Raw genomic sequence first — 14,025 nt, forward strand, 5'->3', positions numbered from 1 at the left:
ATGGGTTGTTCTCCCCTCGGAGCACCCTCTAGGTGCTTCTTCGGCCCACTGGATGTCTTTTGGTCCATAAAAAATCCACAAAAATTTTCGCTGCGTTTGGACTCCGTTGGTATTGATTTTCTGCGATGTAAAAAACATGCAGAAAGTCCCTTCGCTCATGAATCCTTCAAGGATGACAAACATTGTTGTAAGTCTAATGCATGTCGTTGCAAGGTCAACTGGTGTGCTCCAAGTTGGATGTAATTCTGGTTTAGATAAAAATTACAATAACCATGCACATTAAACTAGACTCCCTTCGCTCATCTAGTTGATGGTGGTCTCTATATACTTCAATATGCCGATAATATGATTCTCTTCATGGATCATGACCTTGAGAAAGCGAGAAATCTGAAATTAATTTTACCAGCATTCGAGCAACTCTGAGGTCTGAAGATCAACTTTTATAAAATTGAATTGTTTTGTTTTGGCAAGGCTCAAAGACGAGGCCCGCCTATGCATTGAACTGTTTGGATATGGGTTGGGCCAGTTTCCGTTCACATATTTGGGGATACCGATACATTATCGGAGACTCACAAAGCTGAATGGAAACACATCGAGGACAGACTACAAAAACGACTTCCAGTTGCCCAAAGAAGTTTTACATAGATTGGATTATTTCCGATCAAGATTATTTTGGCAAGGAGATAGCGGCAGAAAAAATATCGACTGACAAAATGGAGTGTGGTTTGCCATCTCAAAGACCAAGGTGGGTTGGGCATTCATGGCCTTGAGGTAAGAATATGGCCCTCCTCGGCAAGTGCTTGTTTAAATTACTAACGGAAGATGGTGTATGACAAAACGTCACGAGGAGCAAATGTGTGGGTTCCAAGGCGGTATCCCAAGTATACAGGAAGCCCGGAGATTCTCACTTTTGGGCGGGTCTAATGACTACGAAGAAATATTTCTTCTCCTATGAATCATTCTCGATTAAGGACGACTCGAAAATTAGATTCTGGGAGGACAAGTGGCTAGGAAATGCCATACTCCGGGAACAATATCCTTCTTTATACAACATTGTTCGTCACAAGTGTGATACTATCGCCACGGTAATGGAACCATTTCCGCCAAATGTGACGTTCAGAAGAGATTTAATTGGACCCAGACTCCAATCATGGTACATCCTGCTCCAACTGTTGTCCACAGTGCATTTGTCATATGGGTCTGATGTATTTCGATGGAATCTACATGGGAATGAGCAATTCTCAGTGGAATCTATGTATAGAGCATTAATCCAGTCTAATGTGCCAAATGATAATAATAAGAAGATCTAAAAGATAAAGATACCTCTTAAGAATAAAATATTTGCACGGTATCTTCGTCGCGGAGTCATTCTGACTAAAGATAACCTTATCAAGAGGAAATGGCATGGAAGTCCGCAATGTATTTTTTGTCATCACAATGAGACAATAAAACATTTATTCTTCCAATGCAAATTGGCTCGATCTATATGGTCAGTCATCCAGATAACTTCTGGCTTGTATCTTCTTTGTAGTGTTGCTAATGTATTTGGCAACTGGTTATATGAGATTGATCACAGGTGTAGAACTCTTCTTAGGATGGGAGCGCTTGCTGTTATTTGGTCGCTTTGGCTATGTAGGAATGATAAGGGTTTTAACGATAAAAGTACTTCTTTAATACAGATTATCTACACATGTACCGGGACTCTTCGTTTATGGTTCTCTCTACAACGCGTGGAGAATCAAGACCTATTTTTGGAGATGTGTACACGATTAGAGGATGCGGCGAGGGATACTTTTACCCAACATGGATGGCAGCATGATCTTAGGATTGACCCACCTTCACTTTAGGCATTATACAGACTTTACATGTTTCTTTGTATTCTTTTTTTATTTTTCATTTATATGAGAGGATTTTGTTTGACTGTGTGCATCTTAATTATGTAGAGTGCATCTTAATTATGTAGAGACCGACTGCAATGTTAGCCCTTTTTCGGAAAAAAAGTGATGCACCGTCTCCCAGTGCCAAGATAGTCCAGCCGGCCTTGTGGAAATGGTTATCAAGCCACGTTAGCTTTAGGTGCCATCTTAACATCATGCACCACCTCGGGCGTAAAACACGGAGAGGCGATTGAGGCGATTGCGAGGCGATCGGCTCGATAGCTAGGGTTAGGGTTTTGCGGTCGGTGGTGCTGAGGATTGCGGCGGCCTGGGAGGAGGCGACGGCGGCTTCTCGCAGGCTTGCGCCGGAGTGCGGTTTTCTCCCTCCGGTCAGTTGACATGGAGGGGAGGAGGATGGGGGTGCTGAGGTGATGAGGAACAAGGCAGATGCGACCGGGAAAGTGGCGGCGGAGAAGAAATCACAAAACCTAGCTGCTACTCCAAGGTCGTCGCAACAAAGGGATGACACTGATGATGCGGTGAGGACGCCACTAGGCGGCCAGAGCAGGAACGCATCTGTGTCTCCAGGATTGACAGCTCGGATGGGAGGGCTGGTGTTGACGGAGAAGGAAGCGCAGGGTTTTGTCTTCAAGGACTCAGATCAGGATCAGGCTAGACCGGCAAGGTGGGCAACGATCGGGAAAGCATTTACGCCAAGGCCGATCAACAAGAGTTCTCTGGAAAAGTCCATGGCAAGGGCGTGCGGATTGCATAGAGAAGCACAATTCAAGATCATAGGAAGGAATCTTTTCTTGATGAATTTCGGTAGTGAGGGAGATTGGAGACATGCGTTGAACAATGGCCCATGGCAGTTTGACTTTAATGTTTTAGTGCTAAAAGATTATGATGGAAGCACGAGATCATCAGAGATGATTTTTGATGCTGTGGATATTTAGGTCAGGGTTGAGGATTTACCGCTAGACAAACGATCTAAAGCGTTTGGAGAGGGGCTTGGGAATTAGCTGGGCAAGAGTGTGAGGGTGGATGTTGAGAAGGATGGTTTTACGAAGGGTGCGGAGTTGAGGTTTAGAGTTAAACTACCTGTTTTGGAGCCGCTGGTTAGAGGTTTTTACTTGAAGAAAGCTAAAAATGACGTGGAGAAGACTTGGTTCGATTTCAAATATGAAAAAATATCGCACTTTTGTTTTGATTGCGGAAGGCTAGTCCATGGTGAAGGGGGATGCGTCCCGTCTGTGGATCCAGACCAACAATGGGGAGAATGGCTTCGAGCGTCCCCGGGGCAATCTTTGGGACACAAGGAGAGCTCGGTTCGTGGAGTCTCGGGGAGTTTCAATAGCTTCGGAAGTGCAAGAAGTAGCGAAAGGGAAAGGGGCAGCAAAACATCAGGAACTGTTCGGGATATTCCAACTAAGCGCAACCTACATAATGAGTTTGCTACCCCAGCTGCTTCCCGCACTGGCGGGGATGGTAAGGGGGATGGGGAAGAAGGCAGTGTTCGAAAGGAGTAGGTGCAAGGAGAGGAGATCATAAAAGAAAGAGACTTGAGAGATGATTTGGAACAGAAGAGGGAGAGAGAGCTGCGGTCAAAGTTGAGAGAGAGGCAATAGGAGAACCAGGCTGAGTTAAGGAGCAACTATAGGAAGTATGGGCGATGGGAGAATTATCAGGTGGGATCGTCAAGCAACTTCCATGGGAGAGAGAGGAGGCAGGGGTACTATGTGCGCAAGCCTAGACCAGAATATAGGGCAAGACAGCACTCTCCCGGAAGCCCGAGACAGGAAGGTCCGAGAGAGAGGAAGAGGAGTCCAAGGCAATATTGGGTGGCAAAAGGAGATGGTGGTAGACATGAAGGGAATGATACTTTTGTATGTGATACAAGACAGAAAACTTCGACAGTGTTTGATCGCATTGAGGAACCCACTGCTACATCGGTGGACCCTGAGGGACAGGGCCGCTGGGCACAAGGAATGTCTTGGCCTGGAACTGTCGAGGACTGGGGTTGGACTCGACAGTTGGCGAACTGAGAGACCTGGTATGGTCTTACAACCCAGCGGTGGTGTTCTTGTCAGAGACAAAGAAGAGTGCAAAAGCGATGGAGAGACTCAAATGGAGCATTGGGTTCTCGCAAGGTGTGGCGGTGAGTTGTGCAGGAAAGAGTGGAGGATTGGCGCTGTGGTGGAGAGATCATGTGAAGGTGATGGTCAGACCTTGGTGTCAATACTATATAGACTGTCAAATGGAGATGGATGGGCGGATCTATAGGTTCACTGGAATCTATGGGGAGCCATGTGTGGAAAGGAGGAATAAAACTTGGGAAGCTTTGAGGTATTTGAGGAAACAAGATGATCTTCCGTGGATATGTGTGGGAGATTATAATGAGGCAATGCTGTAGAAAGAACAAATTGGGGGCAAGGCTAGATGCATCCAACAGATGGATGAGTTTAGAGAATGTTTAGCTGATTGTGGACTTGTGGATATTGGTTTCTCAGGTTACCCTTTCACATGGGATAACAAGAGGGAAGGAGTGGAAAATATACAGGTCCGCCTTGATAGGGCAACGTGCTCAACCTCCTTCATGCAGTTGTTCCCGCAGACAGAGGTACAACACATTCTGACCAAGGAGTCTGATCATCAAGCATTGCTTGTGCGTGTTGCGTCGGCACTGGCCGATAACACGTCTCGCCCGCCGCGTCCTTTCATGTATGAGGCGGCCTGGACAAGACATGCTGATTACGAGGCGATGGTGACCAGTGCATGGGATAGAGCGCATGCAATCAACCAGGGGCAGCCGGGGATGGATGCGGCATGTAAACAACTAGCACTCATGGAGAAAGCAATGCAGACTTGGAGCTGGGAGGTTTTTGGCTCTATTAAAAAACAGACTGCTCACCTCAAATGGTAGTTGAAAGATGCAAAAGAAAGGGCGATCAGAACTGGCTATGGGCAGGAGATTAAGGACTTAGAGGACCAGTTACACGATCTATATGAAAGGGAAGAGATTTATTATAAACAACGGTCACGTGTGGACTGGTTACAGTATGGTGACCAAAACACGCAGTACTTCCAGAACCAAGCATCGCACAGAAAGCGGAAGAATACAGTCAAGGGGCTATGTAGAGAGGATGGGACTAAATGCGTTGATGATGATGGTATGAGGGAGATGGTCGTAGCTTTCTACGCCCAGTTGTTTACGTCGGATGGTTCAAGGCATAGTGAGAAGATTTTACAGCATATTCATATGATGGTCACTGACGAGATGAACACGAGATTGTCAGACCCGGTTGCGGATGACGAGATTGAGAGAGCGCTGTTTGAAATGGGGCCGACCAAGGCCCCGGGGCCTGATGGCTTTCCGACGATGTTCTATCAACGACACTGGTCGTTGTTAAAGAATGAGGTGTGTGCAGCCATAAGAGAATTTCTTGAGGGGAAGATGATGCCTGAGGGTTTTAATGACACCGTGATTGTTATGATACCCAAAGTCTGTTCATCAGATAAGCTCACTCAGTTTAGACCAATTAGTCTTTGCACCGTTCTATACAAGATTGCGTCCAAGGTTTTGGCAAACAGACTAAAAGTGGTGTTGCCAATGTTGATAGCAGAGGAACAGAGTGCGTTTGTGCCAGGGAGATTAATTACGGACAATGTTTTGGTGGCATATGAGTGTGTTCACGCTATCAGAAAGAGGAAAAGAAGGAAAACTTTGTGTGCAATAAAACTAGACATGATGAAGGCGTACGACAGGGTGGAGTGGATCTTCTTGGATCAAGTAATGGAAAAATATGGTTTCTCCACTCACTGGAGGGAGATGATCATGAGATGTGTGAGGACTGCGAGGTTTACAGTGAAGCTAAATGGGGGTTTTTCTAGTGGTTTTGTTCCGTCAAGAGGCCTTAGACAGGGTGATCCACTGTCACCATATCTATTTTTATTCTGTGTTGAAGGCTTTTCAGCTCTGCTAAAACATGCTCAGGAGGAGAGAAAGATTAAGGGGGTATCTTTTGGGAGCACTGCCCCATGGTTACTCACCTTCTCTTTGCTGATGATAGTATTGTCTTCCTGGAAGGGTCTCAAGAGGATTTTTTATGCTTGCGGGCTATTTTGCAGGATTATGAGGAGGCCTCGGGACAAAGAGTTAATATGGAGAAATCTCCCATATTTTTTGGGAAGGGCTCTAAAGATGGGGACAAAGCAGTGCTCAAACAAGCGATTGGTATTTCTTCAGAGGCGCTAAGTGAGAGGTATCTGGGTCTTCCAACAGTGGTGGGAAGATCAAAGGATGGGACTTTTAAGTATGTCAAGGAGAGTGCCAAGGGGAAAGTCTTAGGATGGAAGGGCCAAGGGCTATCTAAGATGGCAAGGTAAGTGCTTATTAAATCCGGGCTGCAAGCTACTCCTACTTTCACTATGAGCTATTTTCAACTCACAAAGAAAATGTGCGGGAACATGTCTTCTATATCTTCAAACTTCTGGTGGGGAGAAGCAAATGGTGAAAAAAGAGTACATTGGATAGCCTGGGACAAAATGTGCACCGGAAAAAGTGAAGGAGGATTGGGGTTTAGGGATCCGGAAGCGTTTAATCAAGCTTTGTTGGCTAAGCAAGCTTGGAGATTATTGCAGGAGCCTAACTCTTTATGTGCAAGGGTGCTTAAGGTGAGGTATTACTCAGAAGGATCCATTCGTAATGCAACTTGCCCGGGTGGGGGTTCCTTCATGTTTAGAAGCATATTGCACGGCCGAGATCTTCTTTTGGAGGGGCTGGTGTGGCGTATTGGTGATGGCTCCCAAGTTGGTATTCACCATGACAATTGGATCCCTCGCAAAGGAAGCCTGAAGCCACTGGGCCAGGTTTTTGTTCCTGGTATGACGAAGGTAATGCACTTACTAAATGAGTCCAGCACTGGTTGGGATCAAGTAAAGGTGCAAAATATGTTTCCGCCACATGAAGCATCCGAGATAATACAAATTCCAGTGGGAGGGCCGATGGTACAAGACTATCTGGCATGGAACTATATGAAGAACGGAGTCTTTACAGTCAGGTCGGCCTACCACCTTTGCATGGAGAAGAAGAGGGCTCGCAGGGGCTCGCCGGGCTCGTCTTCGTCGGTGGCGAATCATAAAGCCTGGATGAACTTGTGGGACACGGTGGCTCCGGGCAGAGTCAAGGTTCATACCTGGAGGCTTTTATGGAATGGGCTTGCTGTAGGTTCGGAACTACATAGAAGAAGGATTAAACCGGGGGTATTTTGTGCGGCTTGTGGAAGAGAGGAAACGAACTTGCACCGGTTTTGGAGATGCCCTCATTCCGCAATGTTTTGGAAAATCATGCACTCGGAAATGGGAGTGCCGGTGGCGATCCCGCCGGAGATGATCTACTCTCAGAGTGCATTAGCTCACTGGCTTCTGAGCTGGTTTGCGGAAGCAACAGAAGATGAGAGAGCGATCATGGTGCAGAGCCTTTACGCCTTATGGATGGCACGGAATAATACTCGGGAGGGAAAGAAGATAGAAGAGGCAGCAGATATAGCAGCAAGGGTGCGAAGGCTCATGGAGGAATGGCAGACAATCCATGGCAAGGCAAGCAAAGTCCCTGTTGTGGTCCAATAGCAGCGATGGAGCACTCCGGATGCAGGATGGGTCAAGGCTAATGTTGACGGGGCGTGCACGAAGATGGGGGAGAAAGGGGCAGTGGGCGTGGTCTTCAGGAACGACGAAGGAGCATTCCTAGGAGCTACATGCAATTATCACCCGCAGGGAGGGGATCCACAGAAAATGGAGCTGCTAGCATGCAAAAGGGTGGTAGAACTCGCAGAAATTTTTAACATATCTAGCTTGCATATCGAGGTGGATTGTCAGGAAGTGGCTGGCAAGCTTCAGAGTGTGGAAGAGGATCTATCTGTGTTGGGTCCAATGATCAAGGATGTGAAGGCTATGCTCGCAAACACAGAAAGATGGAAGGTGACGTGGGTAAGGAGAACAGCGAACGGCAGGGCGCACGGGTTGGCCAAGGAGGGGGTAACAAATAATATGAGCAAAATTTGGGTGCAAGCACCACCAGATTGTATTCTTCATATTATCTCGGCAGAAATCCCTGCGTTTTATGAATAAATAGAGACGTGGTTGAATTAAAAAAACATCATGCAAAATCTAGAGCATTCATGGACGCAGAGTTTAAAATCAAAAGATATCTGAAATTTGTTTGTGACAAACATTGACAGAAATTTTCAGTGCTCGCAAAAATTCATAGGTATGTGATATCACGACGAATTTTTGCGAGCACTAGAAACTTTTGTTAATGTTTGCCACAACAAAATCTCAGACTTTTTTATTTATTTTTTCAGTTTTACTGTTCACCAATCTCAAATGAGCTTGGGAGCAGAAAGACACTTTCGAAGCACTCATTCATTTTTTACCACTGAAATTTCGCTGGTAGTGCACCACTTATATTCAGTTATCTTCCCCAACATGTTTCTCGATATTAAAGCCGCTTACTTCTGATAATGCAAATAGGATTAAATAGGATGGATGGCACGCAGACTTCTTTTCAGCTAGCACCATACAAGTTGAATTATGAACTTAAGCCTTATTATTAATATTGCATATTCATTTTTATTCTATTAGTGATTCCTTGCCATGTTGAATGGAGGATGTCGGTGTGGACATGTGGAGGGCCTTAAGCCATGCTTATTGACCTAGATGCATTGATTTTTTTCCCCATTGCAACACTTGCTACTAAATAAAATATAATGTACTTCCTCCCTCCGAAAAAGCTCGTCCCTCAAATAGATGTATCTAGCATCAAATTAGTGCTAGATACAAACATTTGAAGGACAATTTGGGACAAGTTTTTTCGGACGAGGGAGTAGATATTAAATCCTACTACCTCCGTCTTGGTGTATTGGTCCCCTTTATAATTTATGCCAAATTTTGACCAAATATTTAGCTAATAAAATATTAATGCATGTCAACAAAAATTATATCATTGGATTCGTATTTGAACATAGTTTTCAATTATATTATTTTTTTGACATGCATGAACATCTTGTTAGTTAAATTTATAGTCAAAATTTGGCACAAAATACAACGGGAACCAATAAACCAGGACGGAGGTAGTAGAAGCCATGGAAGCATGCCAAGTTGCACAATCATGGTGTCCACTAAACTTGATGCAAGGGCAATAAACTTAGGTCATACAAGGAGTGCCCTCTGGCTCTAGATACATTCTTTGTCAACAAATACTTATCTATGACAAGAATGAAGTCGTGCATGTCATGTGGTTCAGCTAGCGCTCCATATCTCTACTCCTATAAAAAAAGGGAGTTGGGGGTGATGGTGTGTCTACCTCTTACCATCCCGACCATCCGATATGGAATAAAAAGGCTGAGATAGAGATATCACGCCGCACCGAGTCTCCTTCTATCGCGAAAGAAACCGCGTCTTCGAGAAACCATCACGAATTCCTTGCCGCCAGAATCTCGCGCCGGTCAAACTCTATCGCACGAGCTCGCTCTAGCGACCCCGGCCACTCTCGGATCAGGAGGATTGGGGTTCAGCGCTAGCTGCTGCTGCCTACCGCCGCGCACACGGGGCGCGCCCCAGCCACCCCGCCCGCTCTCAGATCGGGGGGATTTGGGTTCGGCGCCAGCTACTGCTGCCTACGGGCGATCTCCGCGGCGGCGGAGGAGAAGGAAAAGAGAGATGGAGTGGCTCCTGTAGAAGCTCAAGGGGCCCGAGGCCTACCCCAAGGCCAACGAGGACTTCTACAAGCTCACACTCTGGCGTCGTTGTCATGCTCATCTCCGCCCTCGTCATGTTACTCCTCTTCGTCTCCGAGACCAGTAACTAAGGCTGGCCATAGTGGGAGTAACATAAGTAGTATCATGCACTTGGGACTCACAAACATGCTTATGTGGCACACAATTGGTTATAGTAACATACGTAGATACCGTAACATAATAAATATGGTGCTACTATGTGTCATGCATGGCAATAAATGAAACCATCTATGATACTATGCACTATAGAGGTAGTAACATAGACTAGTAACATATGCATGTTACTAGTCTAAGTTACTCCCCACTATGACCAGCCTAAGTGACGCTTCTCCTCTTCTTCGGCCTGCAATGGCATCGGCGGAATTTGAGGTCCACGGTCCTGAAAACATGTCCAATTATACTACTACTTGCTAGGTGACTTTGGGAATTAATGGTTTGCGTCAGCTCGGATTGCGGCAACTCTCGATTCCAGTGATGCGTATTTGGTACCTTGCTGCGCTTGGCATTGCCGCTGATTGCAATGGTTGAGCTGTTGGAAGATTCTTGAAAAGTTGTACATGTTTCTGTTGCCGGATCCAAGAAATTGGTCATTTTTTCAGAGCAGAGATGATGTGCATGAGATTCGTACAGTTGTGTGATTGAAACCATAATCTCTCCTTGACATGTGAATTTGTGAAATGTTTGGAAACAAGTTGGCTGTGGATCTGCAAATTACCGAACTATGGATTTAGCCTTTATATTTGACTCTTTGCAGAATTTTGTACTTCATCCTTGGTGAAATTCCTTCTACTCCATCCCTTCGCGTTGTTACCAGATTTGCTATGCAAATATCCAGACTGTTTTTTCGTTGTGATCTGTGCCAGATTTTTCTACATGACATCAAGATAAGTAGAGCAGCTTGATCAAGAATGGATAAGTGTCTTCTTAAGTAGTGAAGTTCTCGGATCCCACACTCAATGAATAAAGGTACGCTTTTCTTCCATGTTGTATCAAGATCAGAGGCATCCAGTATGCTCTACTTTATTAGTTTGTTAGCTCGGTAATTCAGCTCGGGTCATTCCTTGGTATTCAGTGTGCCAACATTGTGCATTACTTGAATAAATCACCAGTTCAAATCCATTCAGTTAATTGGATTAGGCATAGCTCTCGAAAACATTTCAAGTAAAGTTTACACGGAGTTATTTGTTCCATGTAAACAGTAGGACTCAATTTTGCTTCAGATGTATGCTTTTGGGTGGATGAACACTTGGTTAAGGAATCTTATGAGGTACTCCCTCTGTCCGACAATATAAGACGTCTCATATTGTGGCACGGGAGAAGTACTTTTTTAGTTCTTTTTTAAAATTTGGAGAGGTAAGAGCAGAGGAAAAGGCAAAAGCTGGTCCATGAAGTTGAATTTCAGTTCAGAGCCTACTACACGTTCGGTTGTTGCTCATTGAAGGCAGAAGAGGGATTCGATTAATCTTCCTTCTCATGATCGAAAGATAAGAAATCCTTGTGGTGTTGATAGAAGGGGTTCACCTTAATAAAAAGGCTGCTGGACATGGTTAAGCAACTGTCCTTTCTTGATTCATCCAAAGACAGGGGAGGGCATTAAAATAAACAATTGGTGTGAAACAGTTGTACATGATTGATTACAATATGGTCAAGTTTTGTAAGTGTATGGCTGTGAGAAATGCATGTATGGTTTAATTCTCTAATTAATGTAGGTATTGTCAGAACTTCCGGTTCACTAATGTTGACCTATTCATTTTCCTTTTGTCCATTTTGCTCAATGAGCTGAATTGTTTAATTGACCGTTGGCTTTATCATATTAGTGGAACAATTTGTAAGTTGTGTTATACATTGTGAAAGAAGACGTTAACAGATTTGCAGAAGTGAGCTATGTTTTCATTTTAATTTATGTAACACATCTTATATATGAAGTTTAAATGTCCACTCTTTCATGTATTTTTATCATTTTTAAATATTCTGTTATGCTTGATCTCTACCATCTTCATCATCGAAGATCACAACATTTGTTCCGTTGCAACGCACGGACAACTTGCTAGTCAGGTACAATATCTGAAAGTTTCATGCTACATCAACACATACTTGATCAGCAAGGCTTGAGTGCTATTTAAAAAAAGGAAATACACAATTGTACTGAATCATGCAAAATTTGTGCTGGACAATATTAACTTATAACGAAAAGCATTGGAAGGAGTAGGTAAGAACAATACAAAAACAAATATGTATTAATGCAGAATTTTGATTGCAACACTTGCACACAAGAAATTGGACAACATTTATTAGATCACATCACATACGATATGATGGCTTGTTGCTATGAAGATCTGATGCGCAACAGTGATTCCACAAATGGCACCATATAGTGGGCAACAAGGAGTGAACCAATGGTGAATTTTCTGCCGTTCCGGAGATCATACAACATGTCGCGCATGTTGATTATTTCTTCAAGAGATTCATCATGGAGGTCACACCTGAGAAGGTAGCGCGCATCAATGGAGAGGAATATCTTGTCCGGGTCAGTTGACGCACATGCAAAGGCAAGAAGATTTCTTGGTATCGGCAGACTGACACGGCGGCATAGTGACCAAGTCAGATTTGGCCCATCTTCCGCTAACCAAATGGCAATCTCCCACGGAGTGGGAGAGTGGATATAGCATAACTTTCCACCTAGTGCAGATAGTGCATCATTCTTGCCTAGATGATCACTACATGGAGGGTTAGGGTGCACCGTAAATGTTTCATCAAGTAAACTAAATCGAAGGATGACATTCGAGATAACCTTGCCATGTGCCATGGACTTGAGAGCACTCCAAAAGAAGACCCCTGGGAGACAAATTGGAGTCCTGGCCTTGATAGGGTATGGTGGATCCACAGTGGCCTTCCATACCCAAGCTTCTTCTTTGCTGTCACCACCGAATGTTAAGATCTCATGTCCACTGCTGTATTCTCTAGTGGTGCCTCCTTCCCCATCTATTTGCAGAGTATCTCTGTACGAGCGGATGAAGTGCCTCGCCACCTTGTAGGTACCACTCCAAGGATCAAAGCCAAAGGCGACCCTGTGCTCAAAGAGAACACTTGGGCTTCCAGGTGGCAACTCAACAAACTCTCTAGTGGCCGGGTTGCAGATGAAAATTTTCCCCATTATGCAAGGGATCAATATCAGGCCATCACAATGGAGAGGAATGCTGAACACAGGGATCCCATAGGGATGAAATTCCTTTCGGAAGATAAGCTCCGCACACTTGCTTTCCCCTGGCTGGAAGCTGAAGATACTGAGTAATCTAGAACACGCCTTCCGTCGGTCCTCCTGATACTTGCGTGGCACGAGGACCATGGTCGACCTTGTTCGCTTGGAAAGCTCCAGGTGCCAGCGCACGAAACTGATGCTGGTTAATGTGGTGCGCCATGACTTGCAGACGGTTTGGAAGCGCACAAGGGACTTCACAGGAAGAAGTACGAGTATCTGAAAGAAGATTATATCATCTGGGATGAAGCTGCTACTGCCGGAGGCTAAAGGTGCTGATTCCGGCGACATAGCCATCCGCCGGGGTCGTTTAGGAATCGGCGGCTTCATATCGTTGTTTCCGGTCAACATGAATTGGCCGTGCCCTGCGTATTCATAGGCATATATAGTGGTCAGATAAGAGTGCCTACTAATCCGACCCGACTCGGAATTTGTATCCAAAGGAACCTCGACTCCTAATAATGACAAAACAAACCACAAACGAGTCGAATAAGGACCAGGAAAAACAAATCATTTTGCTAAGCTATAATCGAATTTGAAAAAATGTATCCTATGAAAAGAATGATTGAAATTTATAAAACGAGAGCAGATGCAGATGCAGATCTACACCGGCCTAACTAATAGCAAAATCAATAGGAAAGGAGAACAGAAGGGAGGGTAACCTGGACGATAGCGCCGAAACGAACATCACGGTAGAACCCGTCGGCCGAAAATCGGGATTGAAGGAGGACAAGAGCTGGCCGGTCCCGTCATCCCTTATAATTTCACGTGCTTAGCCGCCGCCCCTGCGTTCTTGCTAACCCTAGCCACAGTTTTGGGATAGACCTGAGTGGGCCTGGAAGCACATGGGCCAAAAATTCTCTCTCAACAACGGCCCTTTACCACGTTTCCGAAAGTGACCTCCTATATGCCGCATTTTGCTGCCACTCAAAAAAAAAATATGCCGCATTTTGCGGCCAGGTCGCGCAACGCACAGGGGGCATGCGATGCTCTAGCCACTGCGCCAGGCTAGCTACTCTGAAAGAATAGCAGCGGCAGAGCAGTTTAAATAAACTGCCGCAGCAGCGAAAAATAAAAACCAATTCAGCCCATTCCA

The 14,025-nt window shown here is 45.0% G+C and overlaps 1 protein-coding gene across 3 annotated transcripts; it reads right to left on the bottom strand.

The window, feature by feature from the left end:
* Positions 1–11,852: 11,852 nt before the first annotated feature.
* On the bottom strand, positions 11,853–13,737 carry LOC119322015 (putative F-box protein At2g02030). 3 transcript variants are annotated; one of them, XM_037595526.1, is made up of 3 exons: positions 13,592–13,737; positions 12,465–13,294; positions 11,853–12,379 (listed from the first exon to the last, which is right to left on the bottom strand). In XM_037595526.1, the coding sequence occupies exons 2-3, from the start codon at positions 13,278–13,280 to the stop codon at positions 12,353–12,355; spliced, it is 843 nt and encodes a 280-aa protein (XP_037451423.1). In that variant the 5' UTR covers positions 13,281–13,294; positions 13,592–13,737; the 3' UTR covers positions 11,853–12,352. The 3 variants fall into 3 exon arrangements, with proteins under 3 accessions (XP_037451423.1, XP_037451424.1, XP_037451422.1); XM_037595527.1 differs by having other exon boundaries at positions 11,853–12,390; XM_037595525.1 differs by having other exon boundaries at positions 11,853–13,294.
* Positions 13,738–14,025: the final 288 nt, after the last annotated feature.

This window comes from Triticum dicoccoides, chromosome 6B (genome assembly GCF_002162155.2).
Source record: "Triticum dicoccoides isolate Atlit2015 ecotype Zavitan chromosome 6B, WEW_v2.0, whole genome shotgun sequence".
Taxonomy (NCBI): Eukaryota; Viridiplantae; Streptophyta; class Magnoliopsida; order Poales; family Poaceae; genus Triticum; species Triticum dicoccoides.